This window comes from Procambarus clarkii, chromosome 54 (assembly GCF_040958095.1).
Source record: "Procambarus clarkii isolate CNS0578487 chromosome 54, FALCON_Pclarkii_2.0, whole genome shotgun sequence".
In the NCBI taxonomy this organism is placed as follows: Eukaryota; Metazoa; Arthropoda; class Malacostraca; order Decapoda; family Cambaridae; genus Procambarus; species Procambarus clarkii.
In genome coordinates, this window is record NC_091203.1 from 32138546 (window position 1) to 32165946 (window position 27401).

General features: G+C 43.7%; 1 protein-coding gene across 1 annotated transcript in view; it reads right to left on the reverse strand.

Moving 5' to 3' along the window:
* Nucleotides 1–539: 539 nt before the first annotated feature.
* LOC123771301 (uncharacterized) overlaps nucleotides 540–27401 on the reverse strand; it is a 150562-nt gene continuing 123700 nt past the window's right edge. Inside the window, exons 3-8 of the mRNA XM_069305369.1 lie at nucleotides 10433–10490; nucleotides 7542–7666; nucleotides 6843–6951; nucleotides 3355–3466; nucleotides 2797–2922; nucleotides 540–1347 (exon numbers count right to left, since the gene is read on the reverse strand). Of these exons, the coding sequence (XP_069161470.1) occupies nucleotides 1212–1347; nucleotides 2797–2922; nucleotides 3355–3466; nucleotides 6843–6951; nucleotides 7542–7666; nucleotides 10433–10490 (666 nt within the window). The 3' untranslated portion in view covers nucleotides 540–1211. The remainder of the gene's footprint in view (nucleotides 1348–2796; nucleotides 2923–3354; nucleotides 3467–6842; nucleotides 6952–7541; nucleotides 7667–10432; nucleotides 10491–27401) is intronic.

Genomic DNA, 27401 nt, shown 5'->3' on the forward strand with positions numbered 1-27401 from the left:
CCAATATAGAAGCATCAAGAAATATGGACCAATAGGCTTTCTACAAACACTTCTATTCAATACCCATTGTTTCTGTTCTGTCTTGTGTTGATACTTTTAATACCCTATTAATATCCCCTCTTGTTCTGTCTTGTGTTAATGCCACATCACCCCTCCCACCTCACTCAAATGTAGATATAAAATCAGAGATACGTAAGTTCTAATCAGTTGTGTATTTGTGAAGTCTTTGAAAATGTAATAAGTTTTACGAAACGCGCCCGTGTCGCGTCAGACTAGAAATAAAAATGAATTTTGGAGAAGTGATTTTTGATTTACCTCCAACAGTGAAGCGTAATGTACGAAAGATTGAGAAAATTCGTGTTAGAATTATTAATCTTACTTTTTCGGTCATATTTAATAATATATATATATATATATATATATATATATATATATATATATATATATATATATATATATATATATATATATATATATATATATATATATATATATATATATATATATATATATAAATACACATATATATATATATATATATATATACATATATATATAATGTGTACTAATATTCAGCAATACAATTGAAGACACCGTCAATCGTTTGAGGAAAGTCATTCAGCTGAAAACAGCATCACTCACCTGAGGACAGCGTCACCCAGCTAATGAGAGTGTCACTCCGCTGAGGTCACCGTCCCCCAGCTCAGAAAAGCATCACACAGCTGAGGAGAACGTCATTCAGCTGCGGATAACATCAACCAGCTGGAGAGTGATGTCAGCCCCCAGGGTTTCTCCTCAGGTTTCACTGACGGGTATACATCTCAAGCGTGTCCATCTGTCTCTTTTTCAAGCTTGTCCTTCAGGCTTACCCAATCAAACGCTCTCTATTGAGCTTCGTCACTCAACTCTTATTATCCATGAGGCTTCTCCCCCTAGAGGTTCATTTTCAGGCTTCCCTTCGAGAGGTTTACCCTCATTCTTTCCCCTAGAGGTTTACCCTCAGGCTTCCCCCCTAGAGGTTTACTCTCAGGCTTCCCCTCCTCAGTCATCCTCTCCTTAGGCTTCCCCTCCTCAGTCATCCTCTCCTCAGGCTCACTGTCCTCAGGCTTTCCCTCCTCAGGCTTCCCCCTCCTCAGGCTTCCTCCTCCTCAGGCTTCCCCCTCCTCAGGCTTCCCCCTCCTCAGGCTTCCCCCTCCTCAGGCTTCCCCTCCTCAGACTTTCCCTTCAGGTTCCTCATCAAGTTGGTCATCATCATCGTCGGCCTCCAGCATGCAGAGTGGGCTGCGTTCCTCCTGGCAACTCTGGTCGGTCATGTAGTAGTAGTGTTCGTAGGTCAAGGCGGAGCACCTGAGGACATCCCAAGGAACACCGTCAACCTTTTCTTCTCACATATACAATTGGATCATATAAACAGACGCATAAATTCCATCCAAGAAACTCTAAACATAAAAAAAACGCACGAAAGAACACAAAAAACCAGGAAACTGCAGGAGTGATTATAGGTCCATGCAAGGCAGCTTCCAGAGTTCCCATGAAAAATATATGAGTGTATAGGGATTGTCAGTGGTAGTGGAGGGGGGGGGAAGGGTCTGGGTCACAAATGGACCCGACCATTAATACGAGTCCATAGGACCATGTACGTCTGGTCATCATAGAGGGCCAGTTACGTCTGGTCATTACAGAGGACCAGGTACGTCTGGTCATCACAGAGGACCAGGTACGTCTGGACATCACAGAGAACCAGGTACGTCTGGTCATCACAGTTCCAGGTATATCTGGTCATCACAGAGGACCAGGTATATCTGGTCATCACAGAGGACCAGGTACGTCTGGTCATCACAGAGGACCATGTACGTCTGGTCATCACAGAAGACCAGGTACGTCTGGTCATCACAGAGGACCAGGTACGTCCTGTCATTGCAGAGGACCAGGTACGTCTGGTCATCACAGAAGACCAGGTACCTCTGGTAATCACAGAAGACCAGGTACGTCTAGTCATCAGCCCGTCCTACCTGGAAGACCACTTAGTTCTACCTGGCTGACCAGTCTCGAGTTGTCACAAGGTCACTAACTGATGTACTAAATTGCCAGAACCTAACCCAACCCAGGATCCACGAATGGTGAAAGTAACAGCCCGTCAATATAGCGAGCCGCTATAGTTTACAGTACATCTTATTTTGACGTTGGAGATTTATGCGTCGTCCAGGTTGAGAGGCCAGGTTGAGCACACATTAGGTCCATCAGCAGAAATTCCAAAATAGGTGCTTAAAGCAGTAGATCTAATAAATAATGATTAACTCATACTTTTGAATAGAATATTTCATGGGTATTTATTGTCTATTTCTATTTACTAATTAATGTTAATAACAAATTACAAATATGTTTGCTCTTCATTGTTATAACTGGTTACAAATATTTTGAACATATTTGTTAAGATTTTATGTAGATATTTTTTTTAATTTTTAACTAAAAGTACATTTTATTTTATTGTATTGTAAGAAAGTTGACAATAATTCATTTCCAAAGAATAACATTAATTCTAGTTGTCGCCTAATTAAATGTAAATATTAAATCACCACTTCCATAATAATGCTTGACGAATATCTAGCCAAGCATCATTTTATATATGCTGCATCGTTTTATAAGCACGTCATATTAAAAATTTATCAATAAACCCCATTGTTCCACAGAACCCCTGCATGAGAGTCACTGTTATAGACAGTAAACCAAGTGGGTACACAAGCTTACCATTCCTATCGTCTGCAAAATTGAACTAGAAAAAAAGTGTATCATTACCATCCCTCCTGACGATTGGCGGGCGCCTGGGTGTAGGAGAGGCAGAGGGCATCTGGTAGGGCAGCGGAGGGACTGCTGAAGGGGTCAGTGTGGGGCGGGGGGCGCGGCACACACGAGCTACTGTGCCTGCAACAGTAACACAAGTATATACCACGGTTAATCCCTCTCCAAACAGGTACTGGCACACAACAAACGCTCTCCAAGCAGGTACTGGCAAGCGGTACACGTACTAACCTCACAGATCAGAAGGGTGACTCTAGGGGCACTAACCTCACAGATCAGAAGGGTGACCTTAGGGCCACTAACCTCACAGATCATTAGGGAGACCTTAGGGGCACTAACCTCACAGATCAGTAGGGAGACCTTAGGGGCACTAACCTCACAGATCAGTAGGGGTGACCTTGTGGCACTAACCTCACAGATCAGTAGGGAGATCTTAGGGACACTAACCTCACAGATCAGTAGGAAGACCTTAGGGGCACTAACCTTACAGATCACTAGGGAGACCTTAGGAGCACTAACCTCACAGCCCAGTAGGAAGACCTTAGGGGCACTAACCTTACAGCCCAGTAGGGAGTCCCTAAAGGCATGACAGATTCGTCCACGGTCCACGACCAAGCGTTGGTATCCAAGTCGAACCGGCCACCGACCCAGTAATCAGTCGTCAGCCCTGCAACACCATATACCAGCAATACTTATCGTGTATCGCTCTGTCATAAATGTGCAGTGATCTTTGTGATCTTCACTGAGCACAATGCACGGAATTGTGTTCCGTACTATGCTCCGAAAAAAATTCGCCCATAGAATGTGTTATGTTTACCATATTTCTCTGGGTTTGAGAATATGGTCAAGGCTTTGAAACTTTTTGATATACGTGTATTGTTTAGCTACGAAAATACTGTTGGTAAACTATTAGTTAGAAACAGCCCTCGTAGTGATAATTGTGTCATTTATAAAATACCTTGTAAAGACTGTAATAGGTTCTATGTTGAATAAACATCTAATGATTTGAAATGGGGAATTTCGCAACACAAATACTTTCTAAGACATGGTCAATTGCCTAATGCTTTATTTGCTCATTTGTTAGGAAATGCTCACCAAATTGATTGGGCGATGGCTTCTTCAATAACAAATTTTAAAATCACTTATAACAGGAACATAATTGAATCTGCTTTAATACAGATTACAAAAGAAAGTAATTGAACATTAGCAGTGGTTATATAACTTGGATCCATTTTTGATAGATCAATTAAAGGGCGATTTGAGTAGGATCATTGATACACATTTGTCTCACTAACTAATTGTAAATATTTACTATCTTATGCTATTATTATCCATGTGTGGGCCTATTGGTGGGTAAAAATGGGAGATGCATCGTATGGGCCAATAGGGCTTCTGCAGTTTTTATGTGGTTCATACTTGTATCCACCTAATTCCCATTCCTTTTTCATTGTACCTCACCTCACTTTACCTCTCTCTCCTGCCTATATATGTCCAATACTTGACCTGTAAATCATTCATTCTGAAGATGTAATAATATACGAAAGTACTTAAGAAAATTCCTGCTTCAATTCTTACTCCGTGGTCTGACACTGTCACATTTTTTTTCATCACGTTAATTTTCGTGATTGACACACACACATTATATATATCATATATATATATATATATATATATATATATATATATATATATATATATATATATATATATATATATATATATACATATATATATATATATATATATATATATATATATATATATATATATATATATATATATATATATATATATATATTAATGCGGGGCACACGGGCCACAGGGATAAGAGCCTCGTTGGACGTAGAATCGCTGTTTACCAACGTACCTGTGGACGAGACAATCGGAATGATAGCCGACAGAGTGTATCGTGATCCAGCCTGTACTCCTCTTGACATACCAGAAAATATTCTGAGGAAACTACTCCAAGCTTGTACTAAAGAGGCACCCTTCTTGAGCCCGGATGGGCACATGTATAAGCAAGTAGATGGGGTCGCCATGGGTTCTCCCCTAGGTGTCCTGTTTGCAAACTTCTACATGGGTACCATCGAGCAAAAAGTCTTAGTCGACATGAACTTGAAACCGGCCATATACTGCAGGTATGTTGACGACATTTTTACACAGGTACCTGATGTCAGACATCTGCACGAGCTGAAGGCGGCATTTGAGCAGAGTTCCGTGCTGCGTTTCACTTACGAGATGGAAAAGGATGGGAAGCTGCCCTTTCTAGATGTAACAGTCATGGAAAAGGGCGGAGGTTTCCACACTGCAGTCTACACTAAGGAAACAAACATAGGAATGTGCCTAAATGCCAACAGCGACTGCCCGGACAGGTACAAGATGAGTGTTGTTAACGCATATGTCGACCGTGCTCTCAGCCACAGCTCAGAATGGAAGCAAGTCGACGAGGAACTCTGTAGGGTAAGGCAGGTCCTAGTCAATAACGGCTTCTCCAATGGTTTCGTCGAAGACATCATAAGAAGGAAAGTGAAAAGCCATGCAACCTCTGAAGAGACAACTAACACAACACCTATACCCCCTATTAGACTATTTTACAGGAACTTCTTTTCCACAGCTCATAAAACGGAGGAAAGGGTCCTGAAAGATATTGTTAATAGAAACGTTATCCCTACAGACAAAAATCATAGGATACAACTGACGATTTACTATAAAACCATAAAAACGGCCAGCCTACTCATGAGAAACTCTCCAGACACAAAACAGAACGCTTTAAAAGAGACTAACGTCGTCTATGCCTTCAAATGCCCTCTTGGGGACTGTAAGCTCCAAAAAACCCAGTATATGGGCAAGACAACAACATCTCTTTCTAGGCGTTTAACGATGCATAAGCAACAGGGCTCCATTAAGGAACATATAATCTCTTCCCACAACCAAACCATCGCCAGAGAAATCCTAGTAAACAACACAGAAATCATCGATAGATACAGCGATAGCAGGCGGCTTGACGTTTGTGAGGCACTACACATCAAGAAGTCAACACCAGCAATCAACAGCCAATTATTGCACAACTATATTCTACCCACCTCAAGACTCCGCTCCAATATAGAAGCATCAAGAAATATGGACCAATAGGCTTTCTACAAACACTTCTATTCAATATCCATTGTTTCGTGTTCTGTCTTGTGTTGATGAAATTAATACCCTATTAATACCACATCTTGTTCTGTCTTGTGTTAATGCCACATCACCCCTTCCACCTAACTCAAATGTAGATATAAAATCGGAGATGCGTAAGTTCTATTCAGTTGTGTATTTGTGAACTAAAGTCTTTGAAAATGTAATAAGTTTTACGAAACGCGCTCGTGTCGCGTCAGACTAGAAAAAAAATGAATTTTGGAGAATTGATTTTTGATTTACCTGCAACAGTGAAGCGAAATGTACGAAAGATTGAGAAAATTCGTGTCAGAATTATTAATCTTACTTTTTCGGTCATATTTAATAATATATGTCTACAGGAAAGACTGCTACCAAAATATATATATATATATATATATATATATATATATATATATATATATATATATATATATATATATATATATATATATATATATATATATATATATATATATATATATATATATATATATATATATATGTATATATATATATGAGAGAGAGAGAATGTGTGTGTGTTTGGGCGCCTTGAATGGAAAACAGGCCATCTACAGTAGTCTATTTTTTTAACTATATAACTGGGAAAGGAGATGGGATGGGATGAAGGAGCAGTGCCTAACTACCTCCACCATTTATCAAATAATAAGTTTGCTCTGTAGAATTAAATACCATTTACTTAATACTTCTCATATTCAGTACAGTTTTGTAAAAAAAAATGATTAAAATTATCATTCACTATTCTACATGCATGACATGTTTTACAACATTGAATTTGAACGTGAATCATCAGGAGAACTTTAACGCGCTGTGAACTAGATAAGAATAATTTTGTAATGACAAGACGTAACTAGACACACAACACTCACTAGAGTTCCTCATGTACAGCACAAGATGTTCGAAATCTGATAAGTTGTCAAACATAACCAAGTCCCCATAGATGGACCGGCAGAACTGTCTCGCTTCTGGCCACGGCACCTGTGATTTAGAGGACACCATTGACATGGACACCTGTGGTGGTGGTGAGGAAGTGGACACTAGTAACCTGGACACCTGTGGTGGTGGTGAGGAAGTGGACACTAGTAACCTGGACACCTGTGGTGGTGGTGAGGGAGTGGACACTTGTAACCTATCACACCTGTCGTGGTGATAAAGGAGTGGACACTAACGATATCCACACCAATTGTGGTGCTGAGTAAGAGGACATTACTAGCCTATACATCGGCGAAGGTAACGGGGGAGAAGATATTACTGAACTGAACATCTTTGCTGGTGGTTGGGAAGGGGGGGGGGGCAGTGGACAGTAATGACAGGGAACACTTGCGGTGGTGGTAAGGGAGGGGAGTGGACAATGCATGCATTCTGAATCTTCACAGAATTGTGAAAATCATTAGATAGTTTATGCTCTAATTTATAATGATATAAAATATTTTAATACAGCGAAGCAAAATAGTTATGTAAACTCCATTAGGTTAAATATATTGCTTAAGTTATTAATTATAATTTTGAAGGCTGAGAGCGGGTCATCTCCAGCCCTAAACACCAGAGATAAGTGACCTTTGACTGACCTTGGCCGGGGAGAAGAGGGCGAGGCAGAGCTGGCCGACCCGGGTGTACAACATCGGACAGTCCCGCTTCTGGTTCTTCAGCGAGGTGTTGACGGCCGTCGTGAGCACTGCCACAATCCCACTGGCTGGGGGCAGGAAGGTTGTGTTATGGTGGTCATGGTGGAGGGCCCCATGTTGCTGGGGAGCAGGAAGGTTGTGTTATGGTGGTCATGGTGGAGGGCCCCATGTTGCTGGGGGGCAGGAAGGTTGTGTTATGGTGGTCATGGGGGAGGGCCCCATGTTGCTGGGGGGCAGGAAGGTTGTGTTATGGTGGTCATGGGGGAGGGCCCCATGTTGCTGGGGCAGGAAGGTTGTGTTATGGTGGTCATGGGGGAGGGCCCCATGTTGCTGGGGAGCAGGAAGGTTGTGTTATGGTGGTCATGGTGGAGGCCTCCATGTTGCTGGGGGGCAGGAAGGTTGTGTTATGGTGGTCATGGAGGAGGGCCCCATGTTGCTGGGGAGCAGGAAGGTTGTGTTACGGTGGTCATGGTGGAGGGCCCCATGTTGCTGGGGGCAGGAAGGTTGTGTTATGGTGGTCATGGGGGAGGGCCCATGTTGCTGGGGGCAGGAAGGTTGTGTTATGGTGGTCATGGTGGAGGGCCCCATGTTGCTGGGGGCAGGAAGGTTGTGTTATGGTGGTCATGGGGGAGGGCCCCATGTTGCTGGGGGCAGGAAGGTTGTGTTATGGTGGTCATGGGGGAGGGCCCATGTTGCTGGGGGGCAGGAAGGTTGTGTTATGGTGGTCATGGTGGAGGGCCCCATGTTGCTGGGGGGCAGGAAGGTTGTGTTATGGTGGTCATGGTGGAGGGCCCCATGTTGCAGGGGCAGGAAGGTTGTGTTATGGTGGTCATGGGGGATGGCCCCATGTTGCAGGGGCAGGAAGGTTGTGTTATGGTGGTCATGGGGGAGGGCCCCATGTTGCTGGGGGCAGGAAGGTTGTGTTATGGTGGTCATGGGGGAGGGCCCCATGTTGCTGGGGGGCAGGAAGGTTGTGTTATGGTGGTCATGGGGGAGGGCCCCATGTTGCTGGGGGCAGGAAGGTTGTGTTATGGTGGTCATGGTGGAGGGCCCCATGTTGCTGGGGCAGGAAGGTTGTGTTATGGTGGTCATGGTGGAGGGCCCCATGTTGCTGGGGCAGGAAGGTTGTGTTATGGTGGTCATGGAGGAGGGCCCCATGTTGCTGGGGGCAGGAAGGTTGTGTTATGGTGGTCATGGAGGAGGGCCCCATGTTGCTGGGGGGCAGGAAGGTTGTGTTATGGTGGTCATGGGGGAGGGCCCCATGTTGCTGGGGCAGGAAGGTTGTGTTATGGTGGTCATGGAGGAGGGCCCCACGTTGCTGGGGGCAGGAAGGTTGTGTTATGGTGGTCATGGGGGAGGGCCCCATGTTGCTGGGGGCAGGAAGGTTGTGTTATGGTGGTCATGGTGGAGGGCCCATGTTGCTGTGAGGCAGGAAGGTTGTGTTATGGTGGTCATGGGGGAGGGCCCCATGTTGCAGGGGCAGGAAGGTTGTGTTATGGTGGTCATGGGGGAGGGCCCCATGTTGCAGGGGCAGGAAGGTTGTGTTATGGTGGTCATGGGGGAGGGCCCCATGTTGCTGGGGGGCAGGAAGGTTGTGTTATGGTGGTCATGGTGGAGGGCCCCATGTTGCTGGGGGGCAGGAAGGTTGTGTTATGGTGGTCATGGTGGAGGGCCCCATGTTGCTGGGGGGCAGGAAGGTTGTGTTATGGTGGTCATGGTGGAGGGCCCCATGTTGCTGGGGGACAGGAAGGTTGTGTTAAGATGGGCAACGAATTATGTAACGGTTAGTTATCCTGTACCACAAACACCTTTCACTAACAACGCTCGTAAGTTAGTATCCTGCACCACAAACAACACTAACAACAATCGTGGGTTAGTATCCTGCACCACAAACATCACTTACAACAATCGTGGGTTAGTATCCTGCTTCACAAACGTCACTAACAACAATCGTGGGTTAGTATCCTGCACCACAAACATCACTAACAACAATCGTGGGTTAGTATCCTGCTCCACAAACGTCACTAACAACAATCGTGGGTTAGTATCCTGCACCACAAACATCACTAACAACAATCGTGGGTTAGTATCCTGCACCACAAACATCACTAACAACAATCGTGGGTTAGTATCCTGCTCCACAAACATCACTAACAACAATCGTGGGTTAGTATTCTGCACCACAAACATCACTAACAACAATCGTGGGTTAGTATCCTGCTCCACAAACGTCACTAACAACAATCGTGGGTTAGTATCATGCACCACAAACATCACTAACAACAATCGTGGGTTAGTATCCTGCACCACAAACATCACTAACAACAATCGTGGGTTAGTATTCTGCATCACAAACATCACTAACAACAATCGTGGGTTAGTATCCTGCACCACAAACATCACTAACAACAATCGTGGGTTAGTATCCTGCTCCACAAACATCACTAACAACAATCGTGGGTTAGTATTCTGCACCACAAACATCACTAACAACAATCGTGGGTTAGTATCCTGCACCACAAACATCACTAACAACAATCGTGGGTTAGTATCCTGCTCCACAAACATCACTAACAACAATCGTGGGTTAGTATCCTGCACCACAAACATCACTAACAACAATCGTGGGTTAGTATCCTGCTCCACAAACATCACTAACAACAATCGTGGGTTAGTATTCTGCACCACAAACATCACTAACAACAATCGTGGGTTAGTATCCTGCACCACAAACATCACTAACAACAATCGTGGGTTAGTATCCTGCTCCACAAACATCACTAACAACAATCGTGGGTTAGTATCCTGCACCACAAACATCACTAACAACTTACTCATGTTCATCCCCTCTGGCGGTTTCTTCGGCAGGTTCAGCTTACCCGCTTTCACCATCTGTAAAGGTACAAGGTGTGTGAAGCATTGTGCTTCACTGTGTAATTACCTAAGTGTAATTACCTAAGTGTAGTTACAGGATGAGAGCTACGCTCGTGGTGTCCCGTCTTCCCACGTGTGTGTGTGTGTGTGTGTACTCACTTTGTTGTGCTTGTGGGGGTTGAGCTCTGGCTCTCTGGTCCCGCCTCTCAACAGTTAATCAACTAGTGTACAGATTCCTGAGCCTATTGGGCTCTATCAGATCTTTCTTTCTATTTGACTCTTGCAGGATTTCACCTCCCAGATGATACCTTGTGTTCAGCCTCCTGCTCCCTTCGCCTAATTTCATTACCTTACCCTTTCCTGAGTTGAACTTTAGCAGCCATTTTCTAGACCATTCCTCCGGTTTGTCCAGGTCATCCTGTAGCCTCTATCTTCATCCGTCTTGATTCTTTTCATATTTTTTGCACCATCAGCAAACATTGATAGGAACGAGTCTATACCCACCGGAAGATCGTTTACATATATTAGAAAGAGGATGGGTCCAAGTACTGAGCCCTATGGGACACCGCTGGTGACATCTCGCCACTCTGATGTCTCCCCCCTCACCGTTACTAGCTGATTCCTGTTGCATAAGTACTCCCTTATCCACGGGAGCACCTTCCCTTTTACTCCTGCCTCGTGCTCCAATTTTTTTAACAGCCTTCTATGGGGTACTGTGTCAAAGGCTTTCTGGCAGTCCAGGAAAATGCAGTCGGCCCACCCTTCTCTTTCCTGTCTAATATTTGTTGCCTGGTCATAGAATTCTATTAAACCTGTGAGGCATGATTTACCATCCCTGAACCCATGTTGGTGGTGGTGCGTTACAAAGTTATTTCCCTCCAGATGCTCTACGAGCCTTTTTCTCACGATTTTCTCCATCACCTTGCATGGTATACAAGTTAGGGAAACTGGCCTGTAGTTCAGTGCCTCTTGCCTGTTACCCTTCATGTATATTGGGAATACGTTAGCTGTCTTCCAACTTTCTGGTAAGTCTCCTGTTTCCAGTGACCTGTTATACACCATAGAGAGTGGCACACTTAGTGCTTCTGCACCTTCCTTTAGTATCCATGGTGAGATTCTGTCATGTCCAACAGCCTTTGTCGCCTCCAGCTCCAGCAGACACCTTTTGATCTCATCACTGGTGAGGTCAAATTCCTCCAAGGTTGCTTGATTTGCCTCCTCCTCATTTAGTGCAGGGGCTTCTCCTTGTTCCATTGTGAAGACCTCCTGGAATCTTTTGTTGAGTTCTTCACACAACACCTTGACATTCTTGTCATTGTGTGTGTGTGTGTACTCACCAATTTGTGCCTACAGGATCGAGCATTGACTCTTGGATCCCGCTTTTCTAGCCATCGGTTGTTTACAGCAATGACTCCTATCTCATTTCCCTATCATATCTAGTTTTAAAATTTTGAATAGAGTTTGCTTTCACAACCTTCTCCTTAAGTGCATTCCATTTTTCCGCTACTCTCGCGCTAAAAGAATACTTCTTAACATCTCGGACTCATCTGAGATTCCAGCTTCCACCCATGTCCCCTCGTTCGGTTAATATTACATGAGAACATTTCATCTGTTTTTACTTTGTCAATTCCCCTGAGTATTTTATACATTCCTTTCATATTCCCCCCTCTCCCTTCTTTTTTCTAGTGTGGTAAGGTTCAGTTCCTTCAGGCGCTTTTCATATCCCATCCTTCGTAACTCTGGGACAAGCCTCGTCACAAAATTCTGAACCTTTTAAGATTTCCTTATGTGTTTCTTCAGGAGGGGGGACTCCATGATGGCGCAATATACTCTAAAACTGGTCTCACGTAGGCAGTGTAAAGCACCCTAACAGCCTCCTCACTTAGGTTTCTGAATGATGTTCTAACTTTTGCCAGTTTAGAGTACGCTGCTGTCGTTATCCTATTTATATCTGCCTCAGGAGTCAGCTTAGGTGTTACGTCCACTCCCAGATCTCTTTCTCGAATCGTCACAGGTAGGCAGTTCCTCTTCATTGTGCACTGTCCCTTTGGTCTCTTATCACCTTATCCCATTTCCATAACTTTACATTTGTTTGTGTTGAACTCCAGTTGCCATTTCTCTGACCATCTCTGCAACCTGTTTAGGTCCTCTTGGAGGATCCTACAATCCTCATTTGACACAACTCTTCTCATTAAATTTGCATCATCCGCGAACATCGACATGTAGGATTCTACTCCTGTAAGCATGTTATTTACGTAAACTAGAAATTCAATTGATCCCAGCACCGATCCTTGAGGTACTCCACTCGTTACAGTTCGCCAGTCCGGCTTCTCGCCATTTACCATTACTCTCTGGCTCCTTACTGTTAGGTAGTTCGTTACCCATAGCCTGTGTGGTACTGTGTCAAAGGCCTTTTGGCAATCTAGAAAAATGTGTGTGTGTGTACTAACACATTTGTGTGAGTACACAAATTTGTGCTTGCGGGGGTTGAGATTTGGCTCTTTTGGTCCCGCCTCTCAACCGTCAATCAACTGGTGTACAGATTCCTGAGCCTCCTGGGATCTATCATATCTACATTTAAAACTGTGTATGGAGTCAGCCTCCACCACATCTCTGCCTAATGCATTCCACCTGTTAACTACACTGACACTGAACAAAAATTTCTAACGTTCCTGTGGCTCATTTGGGTACTCAGTTTCCACCTGTGTCCCCTTGTTCGCGTACCACCAGTGTTGAATAGTTTATCCTTGTCTACCCTGTCAATTTCCCTGAGGATTTTGTAGGTAGTGATCATGTCTCCTCTTACTGTTCTGTCTTCCAGTGTCGTAAGGTGCCATTCCCGCAGCCTTTCCTTGTAACTCATGCCTCTTAGTTCTGGGACTAGTCTAGTGGCATACCTCTGAACTTTTTCCAGCTTCATCTTGTGCTTGACAAGGTACGGGCTCCATGCTGGGGCCTCATACTCCAGGATTGATCTTACATATGTGGTATACAAGGCTCTGAACGATTCCTTACACAGGTTCCTGAAGGATGTTCTGATGTTAGCCAGCCTCGCATATGCCGCTGGCGTAATTCTTTTTATGTGGGCTTCAGGAGACGGGTTTGGTGTGATATCAACTCCTAGATCTTTCTCTCTATCCGTTTCATGAAGTACTTCATCTCCTATTCTGTATCTGTGTCTGGCCTCCTATTTCCACCGCCTAGTTTCATTACTTTGCATTTACTCGGGTTGAACTTTAGCATACATGTGTTGAACCATTCATTCAGTCTCTGAATGAATGGCCCCTCTCTTTCTTGCCTGATTTTTGTTGCCTGGTCGTAGAATTCAATTACCCATGTGAGGCAGGACTTGCCATCTCTGAACCCATGTTGATGCTGTGTTACAAAGTTCTTTCGCTCCAGATGTTCCACTAGCTTTCTTCGCACAATCTTCTCCATCAGCTTGCATGGTATGCAGGTTAGGGACACTGGCCTGTAGTTCAGTGCCTCCTGTCTCTCCCTTTTCTTGTATATCGGGACCATATGAGCTGCTTTCCAAATTTCTGGCAGTTCCCCTGTTGTCAGTGATTTGTCATACACTATGGAGAGTGGCAGGCACAGTGCTTCTGCTCCTTCCTTTAGTATCCAAGGGGAGATCCCATCTGGACCTATAGGCTTTGTCGCATCCAACTCTAGTAAAAGTAAGAATGTAATTATCAAAAGAAGGCACCAAACCAGGAAGGCTATAACTCTAGTAAAAGCTTCCTTACTTCCCCACTGGTAATCTCAAACTCTTCTAGTGGTTCCTGGTTAACTATTCCCTCTCTTATCTTTGGAATTTCTCCTTGCTCTACGGTGAAGACCTCCTGGAATTTCTTATTCAGTTCCTCACACACTTCCTTGTCGTTTGTAGTGAATCCTTATGCCCCTAACCTTAATTTCATTACTTGTTCTTTTACTGTTGTTTTTCTCCTGATGTGGCTGTGCACCAATTTAGGTTGAGTCTTTGCCTTGCTTGCGATGTCATTTTCGTATTGTCATTCTGCCTCTCTTCTCATCCTGACATTCATTCCTGGCACTCTGGTATCTTTCTCTGCTCTCAAGTGTAATGTTATTCCTATAGTTTCTCCGCGCCCTTTTACTTTGCTGCTTAGCTAGCCTACATCTCTGAATAAACCATGGGTTTCTCATCTTCATTTCATTGTTTTCCTTTTGGACTGGGGCAAACTTGTTTGCTGCTTTCTTGCACTTCTGCGTGATGTAGTCTATCATGTCTTGGGCCGTCTTTCCCCTGAGATCTGTTTCCCACATTATATCTGTTAGGAATTTTCTTATTTCTTCATAGTTTCCCTTTTGGAATGCCAGCCTTTTGTTTTCAGTACCCCTCCTCGAGTTCAATAACCCTTCTTCAACCAGATACTCAAACGCCAGTGCACTGTGGTCGCTCATTCCTACTGGGGCCTTGAAACCGATTTCCCTTATGTCGGGGTCGTTCAGAGTGAAGACTAGGTCGAGTCTTGCTGGTTCATCGTTTCCTCTCATCCTTGTGGGTTCCCTGACATATTGGCTTAGAAGGTTTCTTGTCGCCACCACCATTAGTTTGGGTCTCCATGCATCCTCTCCTCCATGCGTTTCCTTGTTCTCCCAGTCTATCCTTCTGTGACTGAAGCCCCTCATGATGAGCAGATGAGATCTATTTCTACTAGCAGCAGAGGCTGCCCTCTCAATTATAGTGTTAATTGCCATGTTGTTGTTACACTCTTGCCTTGGTTTTCTCTCATTTGGTGGAGGGTTATATATCACTGCTACTACTACTTTTGGTCCTTTCCGTTTATTCATTACAACTCCATTCCTTTCTCATTAGTAAGGCCACTCCACCTCCTCCCCCTTCCTTCCCTCTCTTTCCTTATTACAGTGTAGTCGTGGGGAAACACCTCATTCATTATTATTCCTCAGAATTTTGTTTCTGTGAGTCCGATTACAACTGGGTTCACTTCTTGTACTCTTTCCCTTAGTTCACTTGCCTTGCTTGTGATCCCATCTATGTTCAAGTACATAACCCTGAAACTGACTCTCTTCTGTCCTTTCTCAGATCCTATTGCTTCCCCTGAAGCAGGGAAACAGGAAGGGACCAGGATGGGAGGGCCTGTGAAGGGGAACCTGGGGAATCTGGGGTGTGCGTGGGCTCAACTCATTCCTGGTTCTCTGGTATCTCTCTCTGCTTTCTGATGTTCTGTTATTTCGGAAGTTACCTTTTGTTCAGTACCTTTGCTTCTATACATGCCCTGTTAAACCATGGATTCTTCTTTTGCTTTCCGGATTTTTCCTTTTGGGCCGGGATGTATCTGCTTACTGCCTCCTGACACTTTTGGGCGACATAGTCCATCATATCACGTACAGACTTAGATCTGAGGTCTGTGTCCCAAGGTATTTCCCTTAGGAAGCTTCTCATCTCCTCATAATTTCCCTTTCGGTATGCCAGCCTTTTGTTTCCTAGTTCTTTTTTGGGGGAGATAATTCCTAGCTCTACCACACACTACTGTGTGTGTGTGTGTGTGTGTGTGTGTGTGTGTGTGTGTGTGTGTGTGTGTGTGTGTGTGTGTGTGTGTGCGGGTGTGTGTGTGTGTGTGTGTGTGTGTGTGTGTGTGTGTGTTCGCGCGCACGCACGTGTGATTGCGTGAATGGTGAGAATGAGTAGACATGGCGTATTATAAAATATTGAAGTAATGTGGTGGGAATGAATTCTGGTCTCTGAGTTCCAAGACACACTCACGGTGGAAGAACAGGCTAATGATCCCTACTACACACACACAACACCTTCAGTGTAATGACAGTATTATGCGTAGAATGAAGAGAATCTGGTAATATGTATAATATAACTTGGGCTAACTAGCGAGGAGGTACCGGCTATGTAATGTAAAAACAAACACGAGAAAATTCATAGAACGAAACCTTAACTGAACAAAATTCTCACTAAATACAATACACACTGAATATAAATCTCACTGAATACAATGCAAACAGTGAATAGAAACACCACTAAGTATACACACCTTACTGATTACAAACTTCACTAAATGAAAGACTCACTGAGTAAAAACTTCGCTGAATGAAAAACTCACTGGAAATAAAGCTCACTGAATGAAAACCTTTAATAAATCTCAATGAGGGGAATCTGACAGTAAAATCTCAAATGAACCCTTTATTAATATTTATTAAGAACATATGAACAAAAGAACGAAGGTAATTGCAGAAGGCCAATTCACCCATACCACGAAGCTCCTGTTTATATCCACCCAATATCATTCATATATATGTCTTACCTAAGCTTGAAACAATCAAGGGATCCTACTTCTATTATGTTACGCGGTAATTGGTTCTACAAATCAACAACCCTGTTACCGAACCAGAATGAATACATCACCATAAACCTCTGACTAAATATCTTAAAGAAATATTTACCGAAAGGAAACTGTGTAAACTTCACTAATGTTGACATTGGCCTAATTGAATCTTAATGTGTGTTTGAATGCATATTTAAATATGCTGGTATTTAAATCCATGGAATTACGAGAGGACAGGTTGTAGGAGGACAGGTTGTAGGAGGGCAAGTTGTAGGACAGGCTGTAGGAGGACAGGTTGTAGAAGGACAGGTTGTAGGGGGACAGGTTGTAGAAGGACAGGTTGTAGGGGGGACAGGTTGTAGAAGGACAGGTTGTAGGGGACAGGTTGTAGGAGGACAGGTTGTAGGAGAACAGGTTGAATGATGACAGGTTGTTGGATGACAGGTTGTAGGAGGGCAGGTTGTAGGAGGACATGTTGTAGGAGGGCAGGTTGTAGGAGGGCTGGTTGCAGGAGGACAGGTTGTATGAGGAAAGGTTGTAGGAGGGCAGGTTGTAGGAGGACCGGTTGTAGGAGGACAGGTTTGTAGGAGGACAGGTTGTAGGAGCACAGGTTGTAGGAGAACAGGTTGTAGGAGGGCAGGTTGTAGGAGGACAGGTTGTTGGACAGGTTGTAGGAGGACTGGTTGAAAGGGGACAGGTTGTATGAGGACAGGTTGTTGGAGGACAGGCCGTAGCAGGACAGGATGTAGGAGGACAAGTTGTAGGAGGACAGGTTGTAGGAGGGCAGGTTGTAGGATGACAGGCTGTAGAGGACAGGCTGTTGGAGGACAGGCTGTATGAGGACAGGCTGTAGGACAGGCTGTAGGAGGGCAGGCTGTATGAGGACAGGTTGTTTGTAGGAGGACAGGTTGTAGGAGGACAGGTTGTAGGAGGACAGGTTGTTGTAGGAGGACAGGTTGTTGTAGGAGGACAGGTTGTTGTAGGAGGACAGGTTGTAGGAGGACAGGTTGAAGGAGGACAGGTTGTTGTAGGAGGACAGGTTGTTGTAGGAGAACAAGTTGTTGTAGGAGGACAGGTTGTAGGAGGACAGGTTGTAGGAGGACAGGTTATTGTATGAGGACAGGTTGTAGGAGGACAGGTTGTAGGAGGACAGGTTGTTGTAGGAGGACAGGTTGTAGGAGGACAGGGTTGTAGGAGGACAGGTTGTAGGAGGACTGGTTGTAGGAGGACAGGTTATTGTATGAGGACAGGTTGTAGGAGGACAGATTGTAGGAGGACAGGTTGTTGTAGGAGGACAGGTTGTAGGAGGACAGGTTGTAGGAGGACAGGTTGTAGGAGGACAGGTTGTAGGAGGACAGGTTGTAGGAGGACAGGTTGTTGAAGGAGGACAGGTTGTTGAAGGGGGACAGGTTGTAGGAGGACAGGTTGTAGGAGGACAGGTTATTGTATGAGGACAGGTTGTAGGAGGACAGGTTGTTGTAGGAGGACAGGTTGTAGGAGGACAGGTTGTAGGAGGACAGGTTGTAGGAGGACAGGTTGTAGGAGAACATGTTGTTGTAGGAGGACAGGTTTGTTGTAGGAGGACAGGTTGTTGTAGGAGGACATGTTGTAGGAGGACAGGTTGTAGGAGGACAGGTTGTTGTAGGAGGACAGGTTGTTGTATGAGGACAGGTTTGTTGTAGGAGGACAGGTTGTAGGAGGACAGGTTGTTGTAGGAGGACAGGTTGTTGTAGGAGGACAGGTTGTAGGAGGACAGGCTGTATGAGGACAGGTTGTTGTAGGAGGACAGGTTGTAGGAGGACAGGTTGTAGGAGGACAGGTTGTAGGAGGACAGGTTGTAGGAGGACAGGTTGTTGTAGGAGGACAGGTTGTTGTAGGAGAACCTGTTTGTTGTACGAGGACAGGTTGTTGAAGGAGGACAGGTTGTAGGAGGACAGGTTGTAGGAGGACAGGCTGTATGAGGACAGGTTGTTGTAGGAGGACAGGTTGTAGGAGGACAGGTTGTAGGAGGACAGGTTGTAGGAGGACAGGTTGTAGGAGGACAGGTTGTTGAAGGAGGACAGGTTGTTGTAGGAGAACCTGTTGTTGTACGAGGACAGGTTGTTGAAGGAGGACAGGTTGTTGTAGGAGGACAGGTTGTAGGAGGACAGGCTGTATGAGGACAGGTTGTTGTAGGAGGACAGGTTGTTGTAGGAGGACAGGTTGTAGGAGGACAGGTTGTAGGAGGACAGGTTGTAGGAGGACAGGTTGTTGTAGGAGGACAGGTTGTAGGAGGACAGGTTGTAGGAGGACAGGTTGTTGTAGGAGGACAGGTTGTTGTAGGAGGACAGGTTGTAGGAGGACAGGTTGTAGGAGGACATGTTGTAGGAGGACAGGTTGTTGTAGGAGGACAGGTTGTAGGAGGACAGGTTGTAGGAGGACAGGTTGTAGGAGGACAGGTTGTAGGAGGACATGTTGTAGGAGGACAGGTAGTTGTAGGAGGACAGGTTGTAGGAGGACAGGTTGTAGGAGGACAGGTTGTAGGAGGACATGTTGTAGGAGGACAGGTTGTTGTAGGAGGACAGGTTGTAGGAGGACAGGTTGTAGGAGGACAGGTTGTAGGAGGACAGGTTGTAGGAGGACAGGTTGTAGGAGGACATGTTGTAGGAGGACAGGTTGTTGTAGGAGGACAGGTTGTAGGAGGACAGGTTGTAGGAGGACAGGTTGTAGGGGGACAGGTTGTAGGAGGACATGTTGTAGGAGGACAGGTTGTTGTAGGAGGACAGGTTGTAGGAGGACAGGTTGTAGGAGGACAGGTTGTAGGGGGACAGGTTGTAGGAGGACATGTTGTAGGAGGACAGGTTGTTGTAGGAGGACAGGTTGTAGGAGGACAGGTTGTAGGAGGACAGGTTGTTGTAGGAGGACAGGTTGTTCACTGCCACCAGTGCCAGAGACATATTGACTTCACTTACCTGCAGCGCTCCCAGGGAAGATCACAACCAATGGACGAGCCTCTCATCCCTCAGAGGCTCAACCTTGAGTCTTCTCAGCTAGGTGATTAATGTATTACTCTCAAGGGCTCTGGTGTAGGTGAAACATGGTATAGGTTACCTGCACGACGGCAACACAATGTTTCTTATTAATAAGAACATTTTGCTGAGAAAAGTATACACACACCTGTCACACCAAAGTATACACACACACCTGTCACACCAAAGTATACACACACCTGTCACACCAAAGTATACACATACACCTGTCATACCAAAGTATACACACACCTGTCACACCAAAGTATACACACACCTGTCACACCAATTGTATACACACACCTGTCCACACCAAAGTATACACACACCTGTCACACCAAAGTATACACATACACCTGTCATACCAAAGTATACACATACACCTGTCATACCAAAGTATACACACACCTGTCACACCAAAGTATACACACACCTGTCACACTAAAGTATACACACACCTGTCACACCAAAGTATACACACACCTGTCACACCAAAGTATACACACACCTGTCACACCAAAGTTTACACACACCTGTCACGGCAAAGTTTACAACACACCTGTCACACCAAAAGTATACACACACACCTGTCACACCAAAGTATACACACACACCTGTCACACCAAAGTATACACACACCTGTCACAGCAAAGTATACATACACTGTCACACCAAAGTATACATACACCTGTCACACCAAAGTATACATACACCTGTCACACCAAAGTATACACACACCTGTCACAGCAAAGTATACACGCACCTGTCACACCAAAGTATACATACACCTGTCACACCAAAGTATACACACACCTGTCACAGCAAAGTATACATACACCTGTCACACCAAAGTATACATACACCTGTCACACCAAAGTATACATACACCTGTCACACCAAAGTATACACACACCTGTCACAGCAAAGTATACACGCACCTGTCACACCAAAGTATACATACACCTGTCACACCAAGTATACACACACCTGTCACAGCAAAGTATACACACACACCTGTCACACCAAAGTATACGCACACCTGTCACACCAAAGTATACACACACACCTGTCACACCAAAGTATACGCACACACCTGTCACACCAAAGTATACACACACACCTGTCACACCAAAGTATACGCACACACCTGTCACACCAAAGTATACACACACACCTGTCACACCAAAGTATACACACACCTGTCACACCAAAGTATACACACACACCTGTCACACCAAAGTATACGCACACCTGTCACACGAAAGTATACACACACACCTGTCACACCAAAATATACGCACACACCTGTCACACCGAAGTATACACACACCTGTCACACCAAAGTATGCACACACCTGTCACACCAAAGTATGCACACACCTGTCACACCAAAGTATACACACACCTGTCACACCAAAGTATACACATACACATTAATAACATTCCCGTGCTAGCCTCATACAATGTGAGACCAACGCGGCCTCTCTTGGTCTTCTACAAACCAACGTTGTTCTTCTCAAATACTTCAGATAGCTATGAGAGTTAGGCGAATTTGGCAATAATCCTAAGTGAATTTTGGTTGTGGGAGATTCCCAGGTGAGGTATTTCATAGAACTTTTTGTGCCAGAGATAGGGGGAAACAGGTTAAGGGTTGCTATCCGGGAGCTGGAATTGGTGATATTATAAACAACATGGATGATATTATGGCTGGAAATGTGAACAAACTCATAATTTGTATCAGTGCAGGTGGAAATGATGTTGGACGAGTTAGGAGTGAGGCACTGAATCAGAGGTTTAAGACAGCCATACAATTAGTTAGGAGCAAGGAAGGAAAGTTGTAAAGGACAGGGGCCTTAAGAAGACTTTGACAAAGCCGCCTACAGACGCCCTAAGAACTTCTAATTCATTTGCCGTATTGGAAGACGAGTGCTGTGGTGAGACTGAGACGCGAAAGGGAAACAACGAAGAGCAAGGAAGCGCAGGCCCCTCAGAGAGTAAAGGAAGTACCTAAGCAAACCTTAGTTATGGGAGATTCCCAGATAAGGTATTTGGATAGAACGTTTTGTGCTAGAGATAGGGGGAACAGGTTAAGGGTTTGCTATCCCGGAGCTGGTATTGGTGATATTATAAACAACATGAATGATATTATGGCTGGAAATGGGAACAATCCCGTTATTTGCATTAGCGCGGGAGGAAATGATGTTGGTCGAGTTAGGAGTGAGGAACTGATTCAGAGGTATAAAACAGCTATTGTAGTAGATAGAAGCAAGGGAGGAATCCCGATCATATGTGGCATTCTTCCAAGAAAGGGAGTGGGAAATGAATGGATATCGAGGGCACTTGGTGTCAATTGCCGGCTGGAAAGATATTGTAAATCAAATGCAATATCTTTTATAGACAACTGGGAACACTTCTATGGAAGAAATTAAATATATGCTCGTGATGGGGTGCATCTATCGAGGGCTGGGGTTGTTGCTGTTGCGAACTCGTTGGAACCAGTGGTTAGAGGTGTTTGTTTGGGTTTAAACTGTTAGTAGATAGTGGTATGGGAATTGATTTGGAGGAAGGAGGTAATAAAAGTATGTGTTTGTAGGAGAAAAGAATTTGCAAAATGATCAGGGAAAGAGAAGGGCCTCAAAATAACAATTCACTTAGGGTATATTACACTAACACTAGACGTCTAAGAAAAAAATAAACGATTTAAATGCTCTTGTCTGCACAGAAAAAATAGATATTACTGCACTTACCGAAACGTGGAAGAATGGCGAAAATAGAGAGCTATTAGCTGAATATCAAATAAATGGATTTAAACTATTTCACACAGATAGATATATTAGACGAGGAGGGGGAGTAGCCATATATGTTAAGGACAATTTGAAATGTAGTCTCAAAGAGGGAATCAAAACTGAGCCACACACAGAAACTATTTGGATAGAATTAAACGAAAAAGCAAATAATATTATAATAGGAGTTATATATAGGCCACCAAATTTAGACAGAATGGAAGCAAAGCATCTATGGAATGAAATATCTAGAGCATCTAGATCTAACAGTAGTTATGTCATGGGTGACTTTAATTTTAGTGGAATAAACTGGGTGAACAAAACAGGGAATAGTGAAGCAGAAGATTTTCTAGAATTAATTGACGATTGCTTTCTTAAGCAACACATTAAGGAACCAACACGGGAAAATAATATTTTAGATTTAGTGTTAACTAACAGGGAAACATGCATAAATGATCAATGCATAAATGATCAATGCATAAATGTTCGTAATAAGGCAAATCGGACACTTGGATTTATTAATCGCAGCGTTAGTAACAAGACACCTGGTGTGGTTCTCAAGCTATATCTTGCTCTAGTTAGGCCCCATTTAGATTATGCGGTTCAGTTTTGGTCGCCATATTATAGAATGGATATAAATTCACTTGAACGTGTCCAGCGTAGGATGACTAAGTTAATTCCCCAAATTAGAAATCTTTCATATGAAGAAAGATTAACAAAGCTTAAGTTGCATTCACTGGAAAGGCGAAGAGTTAGGGGTGACATGATAGAGGTTTACAAGTGGATGAATGGACATAACCGGGGGGATATTAATAGGGTATTAAAAGTATCAACACAGGACAGAACACGAAACAATGGATATAAATTGGATAAGTTTAGATTTAGGAAAGACTTGGGTAAATACTGGTTCAGTAACAGGGTTGTTGATTTGTGGAACCAATTGCCGCGTAACATTGTGGAGGTGGGGTCCCTCGATTGTTTCAAGCACGGGTTGGACAAGTATATGAGTGGGATTGGGTGGTTATAGAATAGGAGCTGCCTCGTATGGGCCAATAGGCCTTCTGCAGTTACCTTTGTTCTTATGTTCTTATGTTAACGAGTCGGGATGTAGTACATAAGAACATAAGAAGGGCATGGCTATACCAAAGGAAACAGAGAGTTAGTATAAATGGAATCAAGTCAGAGTGGGAAAATGTTGTAAGTGGAGTGCCTCAAGGCTCTGTCCTGGGACCTCTGTTGTTTATAATATATATAAATGATTTAGATTCAGGTTTGAGTAGCAACATTTGCAAATTTGCCGATGATACGAAAATCGGTAGGGAAATTAATTCGGAGGAGGACTCACTATCACTTCAAGTTGATCTAGATAGGGTTTTGAAATGGTCAAAGGATTGGCAGATGCAGTTTAATGCTGATAAATGTAAAGTTCTGAGGTTAGGTAATGATGATAGAGTTACAAGATACGAGCTAGATGGTGTTGTGATTGCGAAGTCGCATTGCGAAAGGGATCTGGGAGTTATGATTAGTAAGAATTTAAAACAAAAGGATCAATGCATAAATGTTCGTAATAAGGCAAATCGGACACTTGGATTTATTAATCGCAGCGTTAGTAACAAGACACCTGGTGTGGTTCTCAAGCTATATCTTGCTCTAGTTAGGCCCCATTTAGATTATGCAGTTCAGTTTTGGTCGCCATATTATAGAATGGATATAAATTCACTTGAACGTGTCCAGCGTAGGATGACTAAGTTAATTCCCCAAATTAGAAATCTTTCATATGAAGAAAGATTAACAAAGCTTAAGTTGCATTCACTGGAGGGGCGGGGGGTTGGGGGTGGCGTGATGGAGGTTTACAGGTGGATGAATGGACATAACCGGGGGGATATTGATAGGGTGTTGAAAGTGTCAACACGGGACGGAACACGAAACAGTGGATGTAGGTTGGATGAGTTTGGATTTGGGAGGGACTTGGGTGGGTGCTGGTTCAGTAACAGGGTTGTTGATTTGTGGAACCGGTTGCCGCGTAACGTTGTGGAGGTGGGGTCCCTCGATTGTTTCGGGCACGGGTTGGACGGGTATATGAGTGGGATTGGGTGGTTGTGGAATGGGAGCTGCCTCGTGTGGGCCGGTGGGCCTTCTGCGGTTGCCTTTGTTCTTGTGTTCTTGTGTTGTGTTCTTGGACGCAAGTGATCTATCTCCTTTCTTAAAAACTGGTATCACATTAGCAACTTTCCAAAACTCTGGCACTCTGCCTGACTCTATTGATTTATTAAATATGGTTGACAGTGGGTCACAAACATGTGACCCATTTATGACATGCATAAATGTTCGTAATAAGGCAAATCGGACACTTGGATTTATTAATCGCAGCGTTAGTAACAAGACACCTGGTGTGGTTCTCAAGCTATATCTTGCTCTAGTTAGGCCCCATTTAGATTATGCAGTTCAGTTTTGGTCGCCATATTATAGAATGGATATAAATTCACTTGAACGTGTCCAGCGTAGGATGACTAAGTTAATTCCCCAAATTAGAAATCTTTCATATGAAGAAAGATTAACAAAGCTTAAGTTGCATTCACTGGAAAGGCGAAGAGTTAGGGGTGACATGATAGAGGTTTACAAGTGGATGAATGGACATAACCGGGGGGATATTAATAGGGTATTAAAAGTATCAACACAGGACAGAACACGAAACAATGGATATAAATTGGATAAGTTTAGATTTAGGAAAGACTTGGGTAAATACTGGTTCAGTAACAGGGTTGTTGATTTGTGGAACCAATTGCCGCGTAACATTGTGGAGGTGGGGTCCCTCGATTGTTTCAAGCACGGGTTGGACAAGTATATGAGTGGGATTGGGTGGTTATAGAATAGGAGCTGCCTCGTATGGGCCAATAGGCCTTCTGCAGTTACCTTTGTTCTTATGTTCTTATGTTCTTATGTACAAAGCTCCTCTTTGCATTCTTTTAGCACCCTGGCAAACACTTCATCCGGCCCTGGGGATTTGTTTGGTTTGAGTTTTACTATTTGTTTAAGAACATCCTCCCTGGTAACTGTTAAACTCGTCAACCTGTCCTCGTCCCCACCCACATAGACTTGTTCGGCTGAAGGCATATTGTTAAGTTCCTCTTTAGTAAATACAGATACAAAATATTTATTAAAAATACTACTCATCTCTTCATCACTATGTGTTATTTGACCTGTCTAAGTTTTTAATGGACCTATCCTTTCCCTAGTCTTAGTGCGATATAACTGAAAAAACCCTTTAGGATTTGTCTTTGCTTGCCCTGCTATGCGAACTTCATAATTTCTTTTTGCTTTCCTTATCTCTTTTTTAACATTTCTAACCAGTTGTACGAATTCCTGTTCTAAAGTGACCTCCCCATTTTTAATCCTTTTGTACCAAGCTCTCTTTTTACCTATAAGGTTCTTCAAATTCTTTGTTATCCACTTTGGGTCATTAGTATTCGATCTATTCAATTTGTATGGTATACTACGTTCCTGTGCTTTGTTTAGAATATTCTTAAATGAGTTATATATTGAATCCACATCGAAATCCCCATTTACGTCACCTATCGCTGGGTTCATGTCTCGCTCCAAGACCGGCCCCCACCCCATACCCAAGACTTTCCAATCAATTTGACCCAAAGAATTTCTTAGGCTATTAAAATCAGCTTTTCGAAAATCTGGCACTTTAACAGAATTTTCTCCTATAGGTCTATTCCATTCTATGATTTGCAAATTTGCCGATGATACGAAAATCGGTAGGGAAATTAATTCGGAGGAGGACTCACTATCACTTCAAGTTGATCTAGATAGAGTTTTGAGATGGTCAAATGATTGGCAAATGCAGTTTAATGCTGATAAATGTAAAGTTCTGAGGCTAGGTAATGATGATAGAGTTACAAGATACGAGCTAGATGGTGTTGAGATTGCGAAGTCGCATTGCGAAAGGGATCTGGGAGTTATGATTAGTAAGAATTTAAAACAAAAGGATCAATGCATAAATGTTCGTAATAAGGCAAATCGGACACTTGGATTTATTAATCGCAGTGTTAGTAACAAGACACCTGGTGTGGTTCTCAAGCTATATCTTGCTCTAGTTAGGCCCCATTTAGATTATGCAGTTCAGTTTTGGTCGCCATATTATAGAATGGATATAAATTCACTTGAACGTGTCCAGCGTAGGATGACTAAGTTAATTCCCCAAATTAGAAATCTTTCATATGAAGAAAGATTAACAAAGCTTAAGTTGCATTCACTGGAAAGGCAAAGAGTTAGGGGTGACATGATAGAGGTTTACAAGTGGATGAATGGACATAACAATAAGTTTAGATTTATGAAAGACCTGGGTAAATACTGGTTCGGTAACAGGGTTGTTGATTTGTGGAACCAATTACCGTGTAACGTGGTTGAGGTGGAGTCCCTCGATTGTTTCAAGCGCGGGTTGGACAAGTATATGAGTGGGATTGGGTGGTTATAGATAGGAACTGCCTCGTATGGGCCAATAGGCCTTCTGCAGTTACATTGTTCCTATGTCATGGTACCTGACCACCGTTGACCTGACCTTTGGTTAGCCCCTCTCAGGTGTGACTATTCCATTGTCTGGTGGCGCGCCCCTGTGGCTGTTCTGCTGTTATGTCTTCTACTGTGTACTGCTCTCTTGTTACAGGAACATGGGTAAGGGATTCATTACCCCCATAAAAATTGGGTAAGGGATTCATTACTCCCTTAAAGGATGGGTAAGTGATTCATTACCCCCCTTAAAGGATGGGTAAGTGATTCATTACCCCCTTAAAGGATGGGTAAGTGATT